General features: G+C 41.5%; 1 protein-coding gene across 1 annotated transcript in view; it reads right to left on the bottom strand.

Moving 5' to 3' along the window:
- Positions 1-4,196: 4,196 nt before the first annotated feature.
- The window catches only part of TXNDC8 (thioredoxin domain containing 8), a 50,092-nt gene continuing 41,902 nt past the window's right edge, over positions 4,197-12,386 (bottom strand). Inside the window, exon 5 of the mRNA XM_063081502.1 lies at positions 4,197-4,259. Coding sequence (XP_062937572.1) covers positions 4,197-4,259 — 63 coding nt within the window. The remainder of the gene's footprint in view (positions 4,260-12,386) is intronic.

Raw genomic sequence — 12,386 nt, 5'->3', positions numbered from 1 at the left:
TGGTTATACTAGTGACATTCTTAGCTTATGAGTATTAAACATGATATCATCTTTGTGGGGTTAAACAGTTCCTAATTATATAATTAATTATATGTCACATTGGTCACAATTCCTGAATAAGCTTGGCCTACCACTGCTTGCTCCCTAGTGCCTTCTGCAACACATATTTTTCCTTGCAAGAGTCAGGCAGGTCCTACTTCAGGTTTAGGTGGGTGACTGTGGTCTGAGGACAACAACTAGACAGCTAGTCCACATAACAGTGCTTCTTACTCAGGAGTGGGATCTGAATCCCAGGCTGAGCTTTCTCACAATGCACATCCGGGGTCTCACAATAGACCCGGGAGGGTGCCATGTTCCTTTGAGGTGTGGGACTAGATAGGAACTACCATAAACTGTGGGGAATCAGCACAGGCAGTCTTCTCTCTGAACACAAGCTTCACTGCGCTGTAATGGTACCACAAGTTGGTCCATGCTGGAGATGTATGTATGAGTGGGCCATTTAGAGCACTTACTCCAGCTTTTTTGCCTAAGTGTTAAAACATCAAGCTCAGAGATACTGACATAGCTCAAGCAACATAACTGCTGATAGACTTTGTTGAGAACTCAGGGCGCCTGACCCCGAATTAAGCATCCTCTCCAACATTAAGTTTTCTTGTGCTAAGCTTTGCTCCTCTGAAAACAAATACCTCTGAGAGGGAAACACTTTAAGACTTTTGGAAGGCTTAATGAGGTTAGCTGCTGCTTTCTATTTTCCCCAAATTCCAGTGACTGCAGACTCTGCTACTGTGCCCTTCTCCCCATTTTCACATCACTGTGCTTTGCCTGTGTCGTCTGATAAGTGTTTCCTTTCCTTGTATGTTTTACAGACTCCTCCTTATCCTTCAAACACAGCCCCATTGTCAGCTCTCTGCAGAAGCCACTGAAACCCAACCCCGTTCCCTGCCCAACCTCCAGGTGAATCATTCACGCTTACTTGCTTTCCTACATCACTTTGCCTTTGCATAAATATTGATCAGAACATCTCTCACTGTAATTACTTTAGCTTTGTCTGTGCGTGGCTGTCTTCCCTGCTGAAATGTGAGCACCTCAAGGGCAGTATTTGTACACTAGGCATCCCTAGGGGGCCTAGCGCTAGCATAAAGCACCCCTCCATTAATGACTGTTGGATGAATGAATGAGTGAGTGAATGAATGAGTGAGTGAATGAATGATGAGAGAATTAGATGAGATCGAGAAAGGCTCTGGGGAAATAAGGGCCGAGCCAGTGGCGCACTCGGGAGAGTGCGGCGCTGGGAGCACGGCGACGCTCCTGCCGCGGGTTCGGATCCTACATAGGAATGGCCGGTGCGCTCACTGGCTGAGTGCCGGTCACGAAAAACACTAAAAAAAAAAAAAAAAGAAAAAAGAAAAAAAGGCTCTGGGGAAATGAGACATAAAATGGGTGTCGGTGATGATAGTTTAGAGTGGGGAAGGAAGAGGTTGAACAGCAGGGTGAGCAGGTACTGAAACTGTAAGTTGGACCTACCTCATGCTTTTGCCAGAACTAGCCTTGAGTGAGCCCCATAGAAATGACGGGGAGGGAGATTTTTAATTTAGACTGAAATTTCTAGTTCCCGGTGAATAAATGTGGACAATAAGCTGGAACTTTCTTAGCATGTTAAAGCTGTGTTCACTGGAGATGAGAGAGCCAGGTAATGATTTTGTTGTGGCTAAATAATGTTCCTATCTTCACTGGGAGGAAATGGTGCAGTGAATCTGGATGCATATTTTTCTTTGCATTTTGTCTTTAATCCAAACTTTGAAAGGTGAGAGAACTGTGTTTGGGAGCTAGGAGGCTGGTGGCAAATGCTGCTGTTGAGTACAGTGCACGTGGAACAAAGCAGGGTGCTCTCAGGGAGGACGGTGGGCTTTGGTGAATATGGGGCACCACACTGCAGTAAAGCAGACTGCTGGCTTAAAGGGCCAAGGGGCTCTGACTGCAGAACTGCAGTATTCTTTCCAGAGATTGAAAGGAGACCCCAGAGAGCTTTAAGTAGTGTTTCTTCGCGGGTCTTGGAAGTAAACTGACCTAGGTGTGAATTCTGGCCGCTTCCTTTGTGGTCTTGGACAAGTCAGCCACTGAGTCTCCTTCCCTGTCTATAAGATGGCAATAGTAAGAGCCTCTTAGAGATGTTGTGAGTTTAAGAGATGGTAAAGATAGGGTATGGGGCAAAAAATTGGGAACATTGTAGTTATGGTAAGAAACTTGAGCACTAGTCCTGGAAGTGCATTAATGTATCTTAATCTTCAAATTGAGATATGTTACTCTAAACCTTCCTAAATGGCTCTTATTAACATGAGAGCACCAGACAAGACGTTCTAAAATTTTTTGACACTTTAAGCATGTCACTATTATATGCTCAACTGTACTATTTTCTTAAATCATTGCACTCAACTTTGGCATCACAGAGCCTGGGTCTAATGCAGATTCTTCTGGGCAAATTTGGGAAAGTTGTTTAAATTCTTTGTGTCTGTTTTCTTCTGTGTAAAAAAATAGGGATGAAAATAGTGCCTTCCTTACAGGTAGTTGTGCGCTGCAGCTAAATCTTACCAGCTCATGAGAGCCTATTGTGCATACCTCTTCCTAACTCTATGTGTAGTGATGTCACATTTGTAGCTTGAAGTCTACCAAGAGATTGCCAATCACTACCAACCAGGACTTTTTTCCTCTCAGAAAGCCAGGTGTTAAACATTCCCAGCACAATGCTACTTTCAGAATTTTCACAAAGATTAAATGAGATGATAAATACAAGGTGTTTAGCATGTTACACACAGTATTTAGATCTGCAAGCAGAACTGTATATATATACACTTTTATCAGACAATTTTTGCTTTAAATTGTCACTTTATTTTAAAAGTTTATTTTTGTAGGGACGTAATATTATAGGGTTTTCCAGCATCTTGCTTTTCTGGGATTTCAACCATCTCACCTCCGCCCTGATAGTAGGAGCAAAATTGCTTTTATGCTGTGAACTTGCCTACTGGCTAGTCTTTCATGGAGCAGTCTGGCTGGTTTCTTGAACGGAGGAGATAATCTATGCTTGGGCATTATTGGTAGGGACTATTTTCCAGCATGAAGACTTGAAAATAAAGAACACCTGTCCGTAGCAGCCGGAAATATGATTTAGATGAAAAGCAGAGGCCAGAAAGATCCAGAAATATCCTGCATTCCTCATAACCTTCCTCTCCTGTTTCTGTAATCTCGTGTGAAAACTGACTGTAGCTGTGCCTTTGGATTCTATGAATCAAGATTTATTTTATGCGCCTATAACAGTGTTTGCCACAGAGTAGGTGCTCAGTAAATATTTGCTAAATAGGTAATAGATGTGCCTTTTTGCTTAAGCTAGCATATGCTGGTTTCCTCTGCTTTATAGCCCAAAGAACTCTAACAAAGCACATGGATCCTATGATTTGTCAAAATCTCAGTAATTAATGGGTAGGGAAAGCTGACTCTATGACTTGAAACCCCAGCCTTCATCTCACTGCCATGGTAGGGCAGCCTCATGGGGGCATAGTCAGTAGAAGGAGCTATCTTCCTTCTCTGGGCTCTAAATGTCTGAGATATCTCAGTTTTTGAAAAAACATTATAGGTAGTAAAAGAACTTTCTGGTTTTTATTTTTGTGGGTTTTTAAAAAAAATTATAAGCGAATTTTAGAAAAGCAGCAAGGGAGCAAAAATAATACAATTCAAATACAAGGTGATGCACTGGAAAAGAATTTTGCACCACAAGCAATGGCTCAGCTGGGCAGAGGCTTCCACATATTTGGAGTGTACCTGTGTAATAAGGTGTTTATTTGCTCCTTGATCACTGTAAAGAACTGCACCTTTAACAATCTCTGGAAAACCTTAATGACCTGGTATTACTGAGCTGTGCAGGTCTTCTGTTGTGAAGGTCATAAAAACATTGCTCAAGGAACTTGCTCAGACCAAGTGGAAGGCCAAGTTGGAGAATGGAAATTACACAATCCCTGATATCTCAACAGTTTTAAGCAATTTTGCAGTGAGATTACAATCTTCTATTTGACCAGTAAAGCAATGAGAGAGAACATTCCTGTAGATATTGCAGAACACTACAATATTTGTTGGAAATGAAAACACAAACACATTCACTGTTGCCTTTTAAAATGTCACAAGTATATTTTGTCTTGGATATCAGCTTACATTAGTTCTTGAATCTTGGCTTCCAGTTGTTTAGCATCAGCTCCACAAATTTCAAAAATCTGTTCACAAATACATAAAGGTGAAATATTTATTTGATAAAATATTGCAAAAATTACTCCTCATTTCTCTCATCTGCATGACACTTTAAATATAAATACACATCAAACATGTTAAATTTATGATATTTTAATATTGGACACCCTTTCAAAAGTGTTTGTGCTAATATTTTGCCATATCTATAATTTTATTTTATTTTATTTATTTATTTTTTCAATTAGAATAATAAGTCCTTTAATATTTTATTCTATTTTTTATGTCCTTTTAAAAAGTTATCTTTATAAATACTTTTTTTTTTTAAACTTTTATTTTATTTTATTTATTTTTTTTTAAATTTTATTATGTCGATATACATTGTAGCTGATTATTGCTCCCCATCACCAAAACCTCCCTCCCTTCTCCCTCCCCCCCTCCCCCCCAACAATGTCCTTTCTGTTTGCTTGTTGTATCAACTTCAAATAATTGTGGTTGTTATATCTTCTCCCCCCCCCCCGGTTTGTGTGTGTGTGTGAATTTATATATTAATTTTTAGCTCCCTCCAATAAGTGAGAACATGTGGTATTTCTCTTTCTGTGCCTGACTTGTTTCACTTAATATAATTCTCTCAAGGTCCATCCATGTTGTTGCAAATGGCAGTATTTCATTCGTTTTTATAGCTGAGTAGTATTCCATTGTGTAGATGTACCACATTTTCCGTATCCACTCATCTGATGATGGGCATTTGGGCTGGTTCCAACTCTTGGCTATTGTAAAGAGTGCTGCGATGAACATTGGGGAACAGGTATACCTTCGACTTGATGATTTCCATTCCTCTGGGTATATTCCCAACAGTGGGATGGCTGGGTCATATGGTAGATCTATTTGCAATTGTTTAAGGAACCTCCATACCATTTTCCATAGAGGCTGCAGCATTTTGCAGTCCCACCAACAATGTATTAGAGTTCCTTTTTCTCCGCAGCCTCGCCAGCATTTATCGTTCATAGTCTTTTGGATTTTAGCCATCCTAACTGGGGTTAGATGGTATCTCAATGTGGTTTTGATTTGCATTTCCCGGATGCTGAGTGATGTTGAGCATTTTTTCATATGTCTGTTGGCCATTTGGATATCTTCCTTAGAGAAATGCCTACTTAGCTCTTTTGCCCATTTTTTAATTGGGTTGCTTGTTTTCTTCTTGTAAAGTTGTTTGAGTTCCTTATATATTCTGGATATTAATCCTTTGTCAGATGTATATTTTGCAAATATTTTCTCCCACTCTGTTGGTTGTCTTTTAACTCTTTTAATTGTTTCTTTTGCTGTGCAGAAGCTTTTTAGTTTGATATAATCCCATTTGTTTATTTTTCCTTTGGTTGCCCGTGCTTTTGGGGTCGTATTCATGAAGTCTGTGCCCAGTCCTATTTCCTGAAGTGTTTCCCCTATGTTTTCTTTAAGAAGTTTTATTGTCTCAGGGTGTATATTTAAATCCTTAATCCATTTTGAGTTGATTTTAGTATACGGTGAGAGGTATGGATCTAGTTTCATTCTCCTGCATATCGATATCCACTTATCCCAGCACCACTTGCTGAAGAGGCAGTCCCTTCCCCAGTGAATAGGCTTGGTGCCTTTGTCAAAGATCAGATGGCAGTAAGTGTGTGGGTTGATTTCTGGATTCTCTATTCTATTCCATTGGTCAGTGTGTCTGTTTTTATGCCAGTACCATACTGTTTTGGTTATTATAGCTTTGTAGTATAGCTTAAAGTCAGGTAGTGTTATGCCTCCAGCTTTATTTTTTTTGCTCAGCATTGCTTTGGCTATTCGTGGTCTTTTATTGTTCCATATAAATGTCTGAATAGTTTTTTCCATTTCTGAGAAAAATGTCTTTGGAATTTTGATGGGGATTGCATTGAATTTGTATATCACTTTGGGTAGTATGGACATTTTGACTATGTTGATTCTTCCAATCCAAGAGCATGGAATATCTTTCCATCTTCTTGTATCCTCTCTAATTTCTCTCAGCAGTGGTTTGTAGTTCTCATTATAGAGATTTTTCACCTCCTTGGTTAACTCTATTCCTAAGTATTTTATTTTTTTGGTGGCTATTGTAAATGGGCAGGCTTTCTTGATTTCTCCTTCTGCATGTTTACTATTGGAGAAAAGAAATGCTACTGATTTTTGTGTGTTGATTTTGTATCCTGCTACTGTGCTGAAATCATTTATCAATTCCAACAGTTTTTTTGTAGAGGTTTTAGGCTGTTCGATATATAGGATCATGTCATCTGCAAACAGGGACAGTTTGACTTCATCTTTTCCAATCTGGATGCCCTTTATTTCCTTCTCTTCTCTGATTGCTCTGGCTAGTACTTCCAACACAATGTTGAATAGGAGTGGTGAGAGTGGGCATCCTTGTCTAGTGCCTGTTCTTAAAGGAAAAGCTTTCAGCTTTTCCCCATTCAGGATGATATTGGCTGTGGGTTTGGCATATATGGCTTTAATTATGTTGAGATACTTTCCCTCTATACCTAACTTATAGAGGGTCTTTGTCATGAATGAGTGCTGAACTTTATCAAATGCTTTTTCAGCATCTATAGAGATGATCATATGGTCCTTGTGTTTGAGTTTATTAATATGGTGTATCACATTTATTGATTTGCGTATGTTGAACCAACCTTGCATCCCTGGGATGAATCCCACTTGATCGTGATGAATAATTTTTCGTATGTGTTGCTGTATTCTGTTTGCTAGTATTTTAGTGAGGATTTTTGCATCTATATTCATCAAGGATATCGGCCTGTAGTTTTCTTTTTTGGTTATATCTTTACCTGGTTTTGGTATCAGGATGATGTTTGCTTCATAGAATGAGTTTGGGAGATTTGCGTCCGTTTCAATCTTTTGGAATAGTTTGTAAAGAATCGGTGTCAATTCCTCTTTGAATGTTTGGTAAAATTCTGCTGTGAATCCATCTGGTCCTGGGCTTTTCTTTGTTGGGAGCCTTCTGATAACAGCTTCAATCTCCTTTATTGTTATTGGTCTGTTCAAATTTTCTACGTCTTCACGGTTCAGTTTTGGGAGCTTGTGTGTGTCCAGAAATTTATCCATTTCCTCCAGATTTTCAAATTTGTTGGCATATAGTTGTTTATAGTAGTCTCGAATGATTCCTTCTATTTCAGATGAATCAGTTGTAATATCGCCTTTTTCATTTCTAATTTTGATTATTTGAGTCTTCTCTCTTCTTTTTTTTGTTAGCCATGCTAATGGTTTGTCAATTTTATTTATCTTTTCAAAAAACCAACTTTTTGATTCGTTGATCTTTTGAATTGTTTTTTGGTTTTCAATTTCATTCAGTTCTGCTCTGATCTTAATGATTTCTTTCCGTCTGCTAACTTTAGGATTGGATTGTTCTTGTTTTTCTAGTTCTTTAAGGTGAAGTGTTAGGTTGTTCACTTGCCATCTTTCCATTCTTCTGAAGTGAGCATTTAATGCAATAAATTTTCCCCTCAATACTGCTTTTGCAGTATCCCACAGGTTTTGGTATGATGTATCATTGTTTTCATTAGTTTCAATAAACTTTTTGATTTCCTGCTTGATTTCTTCTTGGACCCTTATGTCATTAAGTAGAATGCTGCTTAATTTCCATGTGTTTGTATAGTTTCCAGAGTTTTGTTTGTTATTAATTTCTAGTTTTAATCCATTGTGGTCTGAGAAGATACATGGGATAATTCCAATTTTTTTGAATTTATTGAGACTTGATTTGTGACCTAATATGTGATCTATCCTGGAGAATGATCCATGTGCTGCTGAGAAGAATGAATATTCTGAGGTTGTTGGGTGGAATGTTCTGTAGATATCTGCCAATTCCAATTGGTCTAGAGTCTTGTTTAGATCTTGAGTTTCTCTACTGATTCTTTGCCTAGATGATCTGTCTAATATTGACAGTGGAGTGTTCAGGTCCCCTGCTATTATGGTATTAGTGTCTATTTCCTTCTTTAGGTCTAATAGAGTTTGTTTTATAAATCTGGCTGCTCCAACATTGGGTGCGTACATATTTATGATTGTTATGTCTTCTTGATGGATCAGTCCTTTTATCATTAAGTAGTGTCCCTCATTGTCTCTTCTTATGGTTTTTAGTTTAAAGTCTATTTTGTCAGATATAAGAATAGCCACTCCAGCTCGTTTTTCTTTTCTGTTTGCATGGTAAATCTTTTTCCATCCTTTCACTCTTAGTCTGTGTGAATCTTTATGGGTGAGGTGGGTCTCTTGTAGGCAGCATATAGTTGGGTCCTGCTTTTTGATCCAGTCAGCCAGTCTGTGTCTTTTAATTGGGGAATTTAAGCCTTTAACATTAAGAGTTGTTATTGAAAGGTGTTGATTTATTCCTAGCATTTTATTGGTTGTTTGGTTGTCTTAGGTGTCTTTTGTTCCTTGCTTTCTGATTTACTGTTTGGTTTCTTTGTTTGTTGGTTCCTTAGGTTGTAGATAGTGTTTTTGTTAGCTTGTTTTCTCTTCATGAATGCCATTTTTATTGTACTAGCGGGTTTAGATTTTTCTTAGGTTTTTATGGCAGTGGTAGTTATTTTTCAGGAACCAAACCCAGTACTCCCTTGAGGATTTCTTGTAAGGGTGGTCTTGTGGTAGTGAACTCCCGCAGTTTTTGTTTGTCTGAGAAATATACTATTTGCCCCTCATTTCAGAAGGATAGCCTTGCAGGGTAGAGTATTCTTGGCTGGCAATCTTTGTCTTTTAGTATTTTGAAAATATCATCCCATTCCTTTCTAGCTTTTAGGGTTTGTGATGAAAAGTCTGATGTTAACCTGATTGGGGCTCCCTTATAGGTGATTTGACGCTTCTCTCTTGCAGCTTTTAAGATTCTCTCTTTGTCTCTGAGTTTTGCCAATTTGACTATGACATGTCTTGGAGAAGGCCTTTTTGGGTTGAATACGTTTGGAGATCGTTGAGCTTCCTGGATCTGAAGATCTGTGATTTTTCCTATACCTGGGAAGTTTTCTGCCACTATTTTGTTGAATATGTTTTCAATGGAATCTCCATTTTCCTCCCCTTCTGGAATACCCATGACTCGGATATTTGAACGCTTGAGGTTGTCTGATATCTCTCTCAGATTTTCTTCCATGTCCTTGATTCTTTTTTTTTTTTTTTTTTTCTTTCTTTTTGTCTGCTTGTGTTATTTCAAACAGCCCATCTTCAAGTTCAGAGGTTCTCTCTTCAACTTCGACAAGCCTGCTGGTTAAACTCTCCGTTGTGTTTTTTATTTCGCTGAATAACTTCTTCAGTTCAGCAAGTTCTGCTACATTTTTTTTCAGGACATTGATTTCCTTGTATATTTCCTCTTTCAGATCCTGTATACTTTTCCTCATTTCATCATGATGTCTAGCTGAGTTTTCTTGTATCTCATTCAGTTTCCTTAGAATTATCACTCGAAATTCCTTGTCAGTTATTTCAAGGGCTTCTTGTTCTATAGGATCTAGAGTATGAGATTTATTAACTTTTGGTGGTGTACTTTCTTGATTTTTTGTATTTCTGGTGTCTTTTTTTTGGTGTTTATTCATTGTGGCAGGGGGTTTCACAGTCCACCGGTTTGAGACTAATGACTAACTAGGATGTTGCTGTGGTTGCCAATTTGGTATGGCTCCCGCCGTGACTGCTCAGTTGGCCTCTAGTGTCTTGTGTGTGTGGTTGCCTCGGGTCTTGGGCTTCTCCGGGGATCCACCTTTCTGGTCAGCTTGTACTCTGCTGGGCTGGTGGATCACGTACCACAGGGTGTGTGATCTCTGTTGAGCTTTCACTTTCTGTACAGGACTTCTCCCCATTCCGTGTGCTCTGGCCCAGGCTGTTAGATCGTGCAGTGGCGACCCCACCGGGTGTGTGGTTTCTGTCGAGTCTCCGCCTCCCTGGCCGCACGTCTCCCCCCTCTGTGCACACTGTGCTGGGCTGGGGTGTGTCTTCTGCACCCCTCGTCTATCAGCTGGGCCTTCAAGACCCTGCTCGGCACCGCCTCGCCCAGGAAGTCTACCAGGTTTCTGCTAGGCACAGACTACCGGTCTCTCTGGGTGCCTTTGTAGCACTGTGTAGATCTTTCTCGGGTCTTGTTCACCTTTGTATCCCCCCGGCATAAACCGAGTCTAGTGCCCGCCTGCAGCCTGCTCTCCGGCAGGTTCAAGCGGACCTGGGAACTCTCCTGCCACACTATTCCCAACCAGAAATTCGTTAGGCTTTTTTCCAAACTGGTGGTCGCAGAGATGGTATCTGCCTCCCAGTAACAGGAAGTTTACCGGGGCGGAGTCCAGGGTGTGGTGGAGTGACAGTCGGCCCGCCTGTACTTCCTAGCCCTCCCAACACTGGTCGGGACGCCCCACACCCCCAGCCCCGCCAGAGAACCGCGGAGGGAGTGGGAGAGGAGGCCGGCCCGCAGGGTCCGGAAAGCCCCGCGCCAGGCCAAGCAAATGGGCTCAGTGATGGCCGAGCAGGGCGAAGCTGCCCTCACCTGGGAAAATGGAGGCAGCACCGGGGCAGTGAGTGGCCTGGTGGTGCAGGTGGGAGCCGCGTGGGCATCCACCCCCCGAACAGAGCTGTGCCAGGGATCACTCACAGTGCTGTGCCAGGTCGGGCGCTCGCTCTGTCTCTGGTTTGTTGCCTTCCGTGTTCTCGGCGCTGCCGCCTCGGGCTGTTCAGTCGCGGCGCCGCTCGGGCGCTCTCAGGAATCTTCTTTTTTTTTTTTTGTCGTTTTTTCGTGACCGGCACTCAGCCAGTGAGTGCACCGGTCAGTCCTATATAGGATCCGAACCCGCGGCGGGAGGGTCGCCGCGCTCCCAGCGCAGCACTCTACCAGGTGCGCCACGGGCTCGGCCCCCAGGAATCTTCTTTAATGCCGGCCTGAAACCTCGAATCCTGAATAGGGCAGGTGGCCGCCTTCAGTGCGGCCCCAGCCTCCGGGATCCTGGCTGCACCCACAGCAGCCCTGGCGCCGTGTTCCCTGTTTCAAGACTCGCTTTTGCAGCTAAGAATCAGTTCTTTTCCTGCTCCACACTTCAAAGCTGTTGCCTGTAAATGAGGCAGCCTCTCCTGCCGGGGGTAAAGTGGCGTTGAGCCCCCACGACCGGCCAGCAGCAGCAGTCCTCCCTTAAGAGATGGCCAGAGGAAGGTCCACAAGTTTCCCGGCTGCCTGAGGCCCAGTGGCCGCCTTTCCCACCTCAGCTACTCCGCGCCAGCCGCCGCAGCCGCCGCAGCCGCCGCCATCTTGAAACCCATATCTATAATTTTAACATTCCTCTAAAGTATGGTCTAGAACATATAGTGATGTTGGAAATGAGGAAATTCAATTATTGAAACTTATCAGAGCTTTTATACATTGGCATTAAAACTCGTTAATTCATACACATAATCTTCTGAAATCAAATGGCTTGTGATTTCCCATTCTCTGATTTTTGCACAGGTAATAATATTATAATTAATTGACTGTAAGAAGCACATTTTCTCTTCAAAGCTCTGAAATCAGGATGCATTTCACAGTGATAGTATGTTATGTTTTAATTGGAACACTTTTTAGTAGTATAGGAAATAATGGTCCATCTTTCAGTGAGCATCTTATGTTCAGTGAAATAAACTGAAGACCCTCACTATTCATTATCACTTTAGTAGTAAGTAGGTGCTGGGGAGAAGGAGGAGTATAGGTAAACTGAGGCTGGGATTGGGTGAAGAATTGAGTTTTCAGTAAGGGGAGTTTCAGCAGCCAGGAATGATGTTAGGATTTGGGGCAGGGGTTGGGAAACTTTAGAATTAACTTCAGTGCCCAGTGTGATGCAGAGAAGAAACTATTCCCACAGGTAATGATTCTGCTTCTCCAGGCAGTGGCATTCTGTCTGAGAGTTGTCATTCTATTCATTCCTTGAAAGTAAACCCCAGACTTATGGCTCCATCCTGATCCCGTTTCACTTCCCTTCTTGGCCACGAATCCACTTCTGTAACAGCAAATTGTTCTTTTGAATCCTGAGAATAAGGTTACCTAAGTGTGGGTGCAGAATTTCATGATTTATCTGAGTTGCTGATTTGTAGCCATCTCTCCTATAAATAGTTCTCTTGGCCTTTGCCAGTGGAAGAAGGTGTCAGAAAGGATCTGCAAAAGTTTCTCTTTCCTAAGGGTC

The sequence above is a fragment of the Cynocephalus volans genome, chromosome 17, assembly GCF_027409185.1.
Source record: "Cynocephalus volans isolate mCynVol1 chromosome 17, mCynVol1.pri, whole genome shotgun sequence".
Lineage (NCBI taxonomy): Eukaryota > Metazoa > Chordata > Mammalia > Dermoptera > Cynocephalidae > Cynocephalus > Cynocephalus volans.
This window is presented reverse-complemented; position numbering and strand designations above follow the sequence as displayed.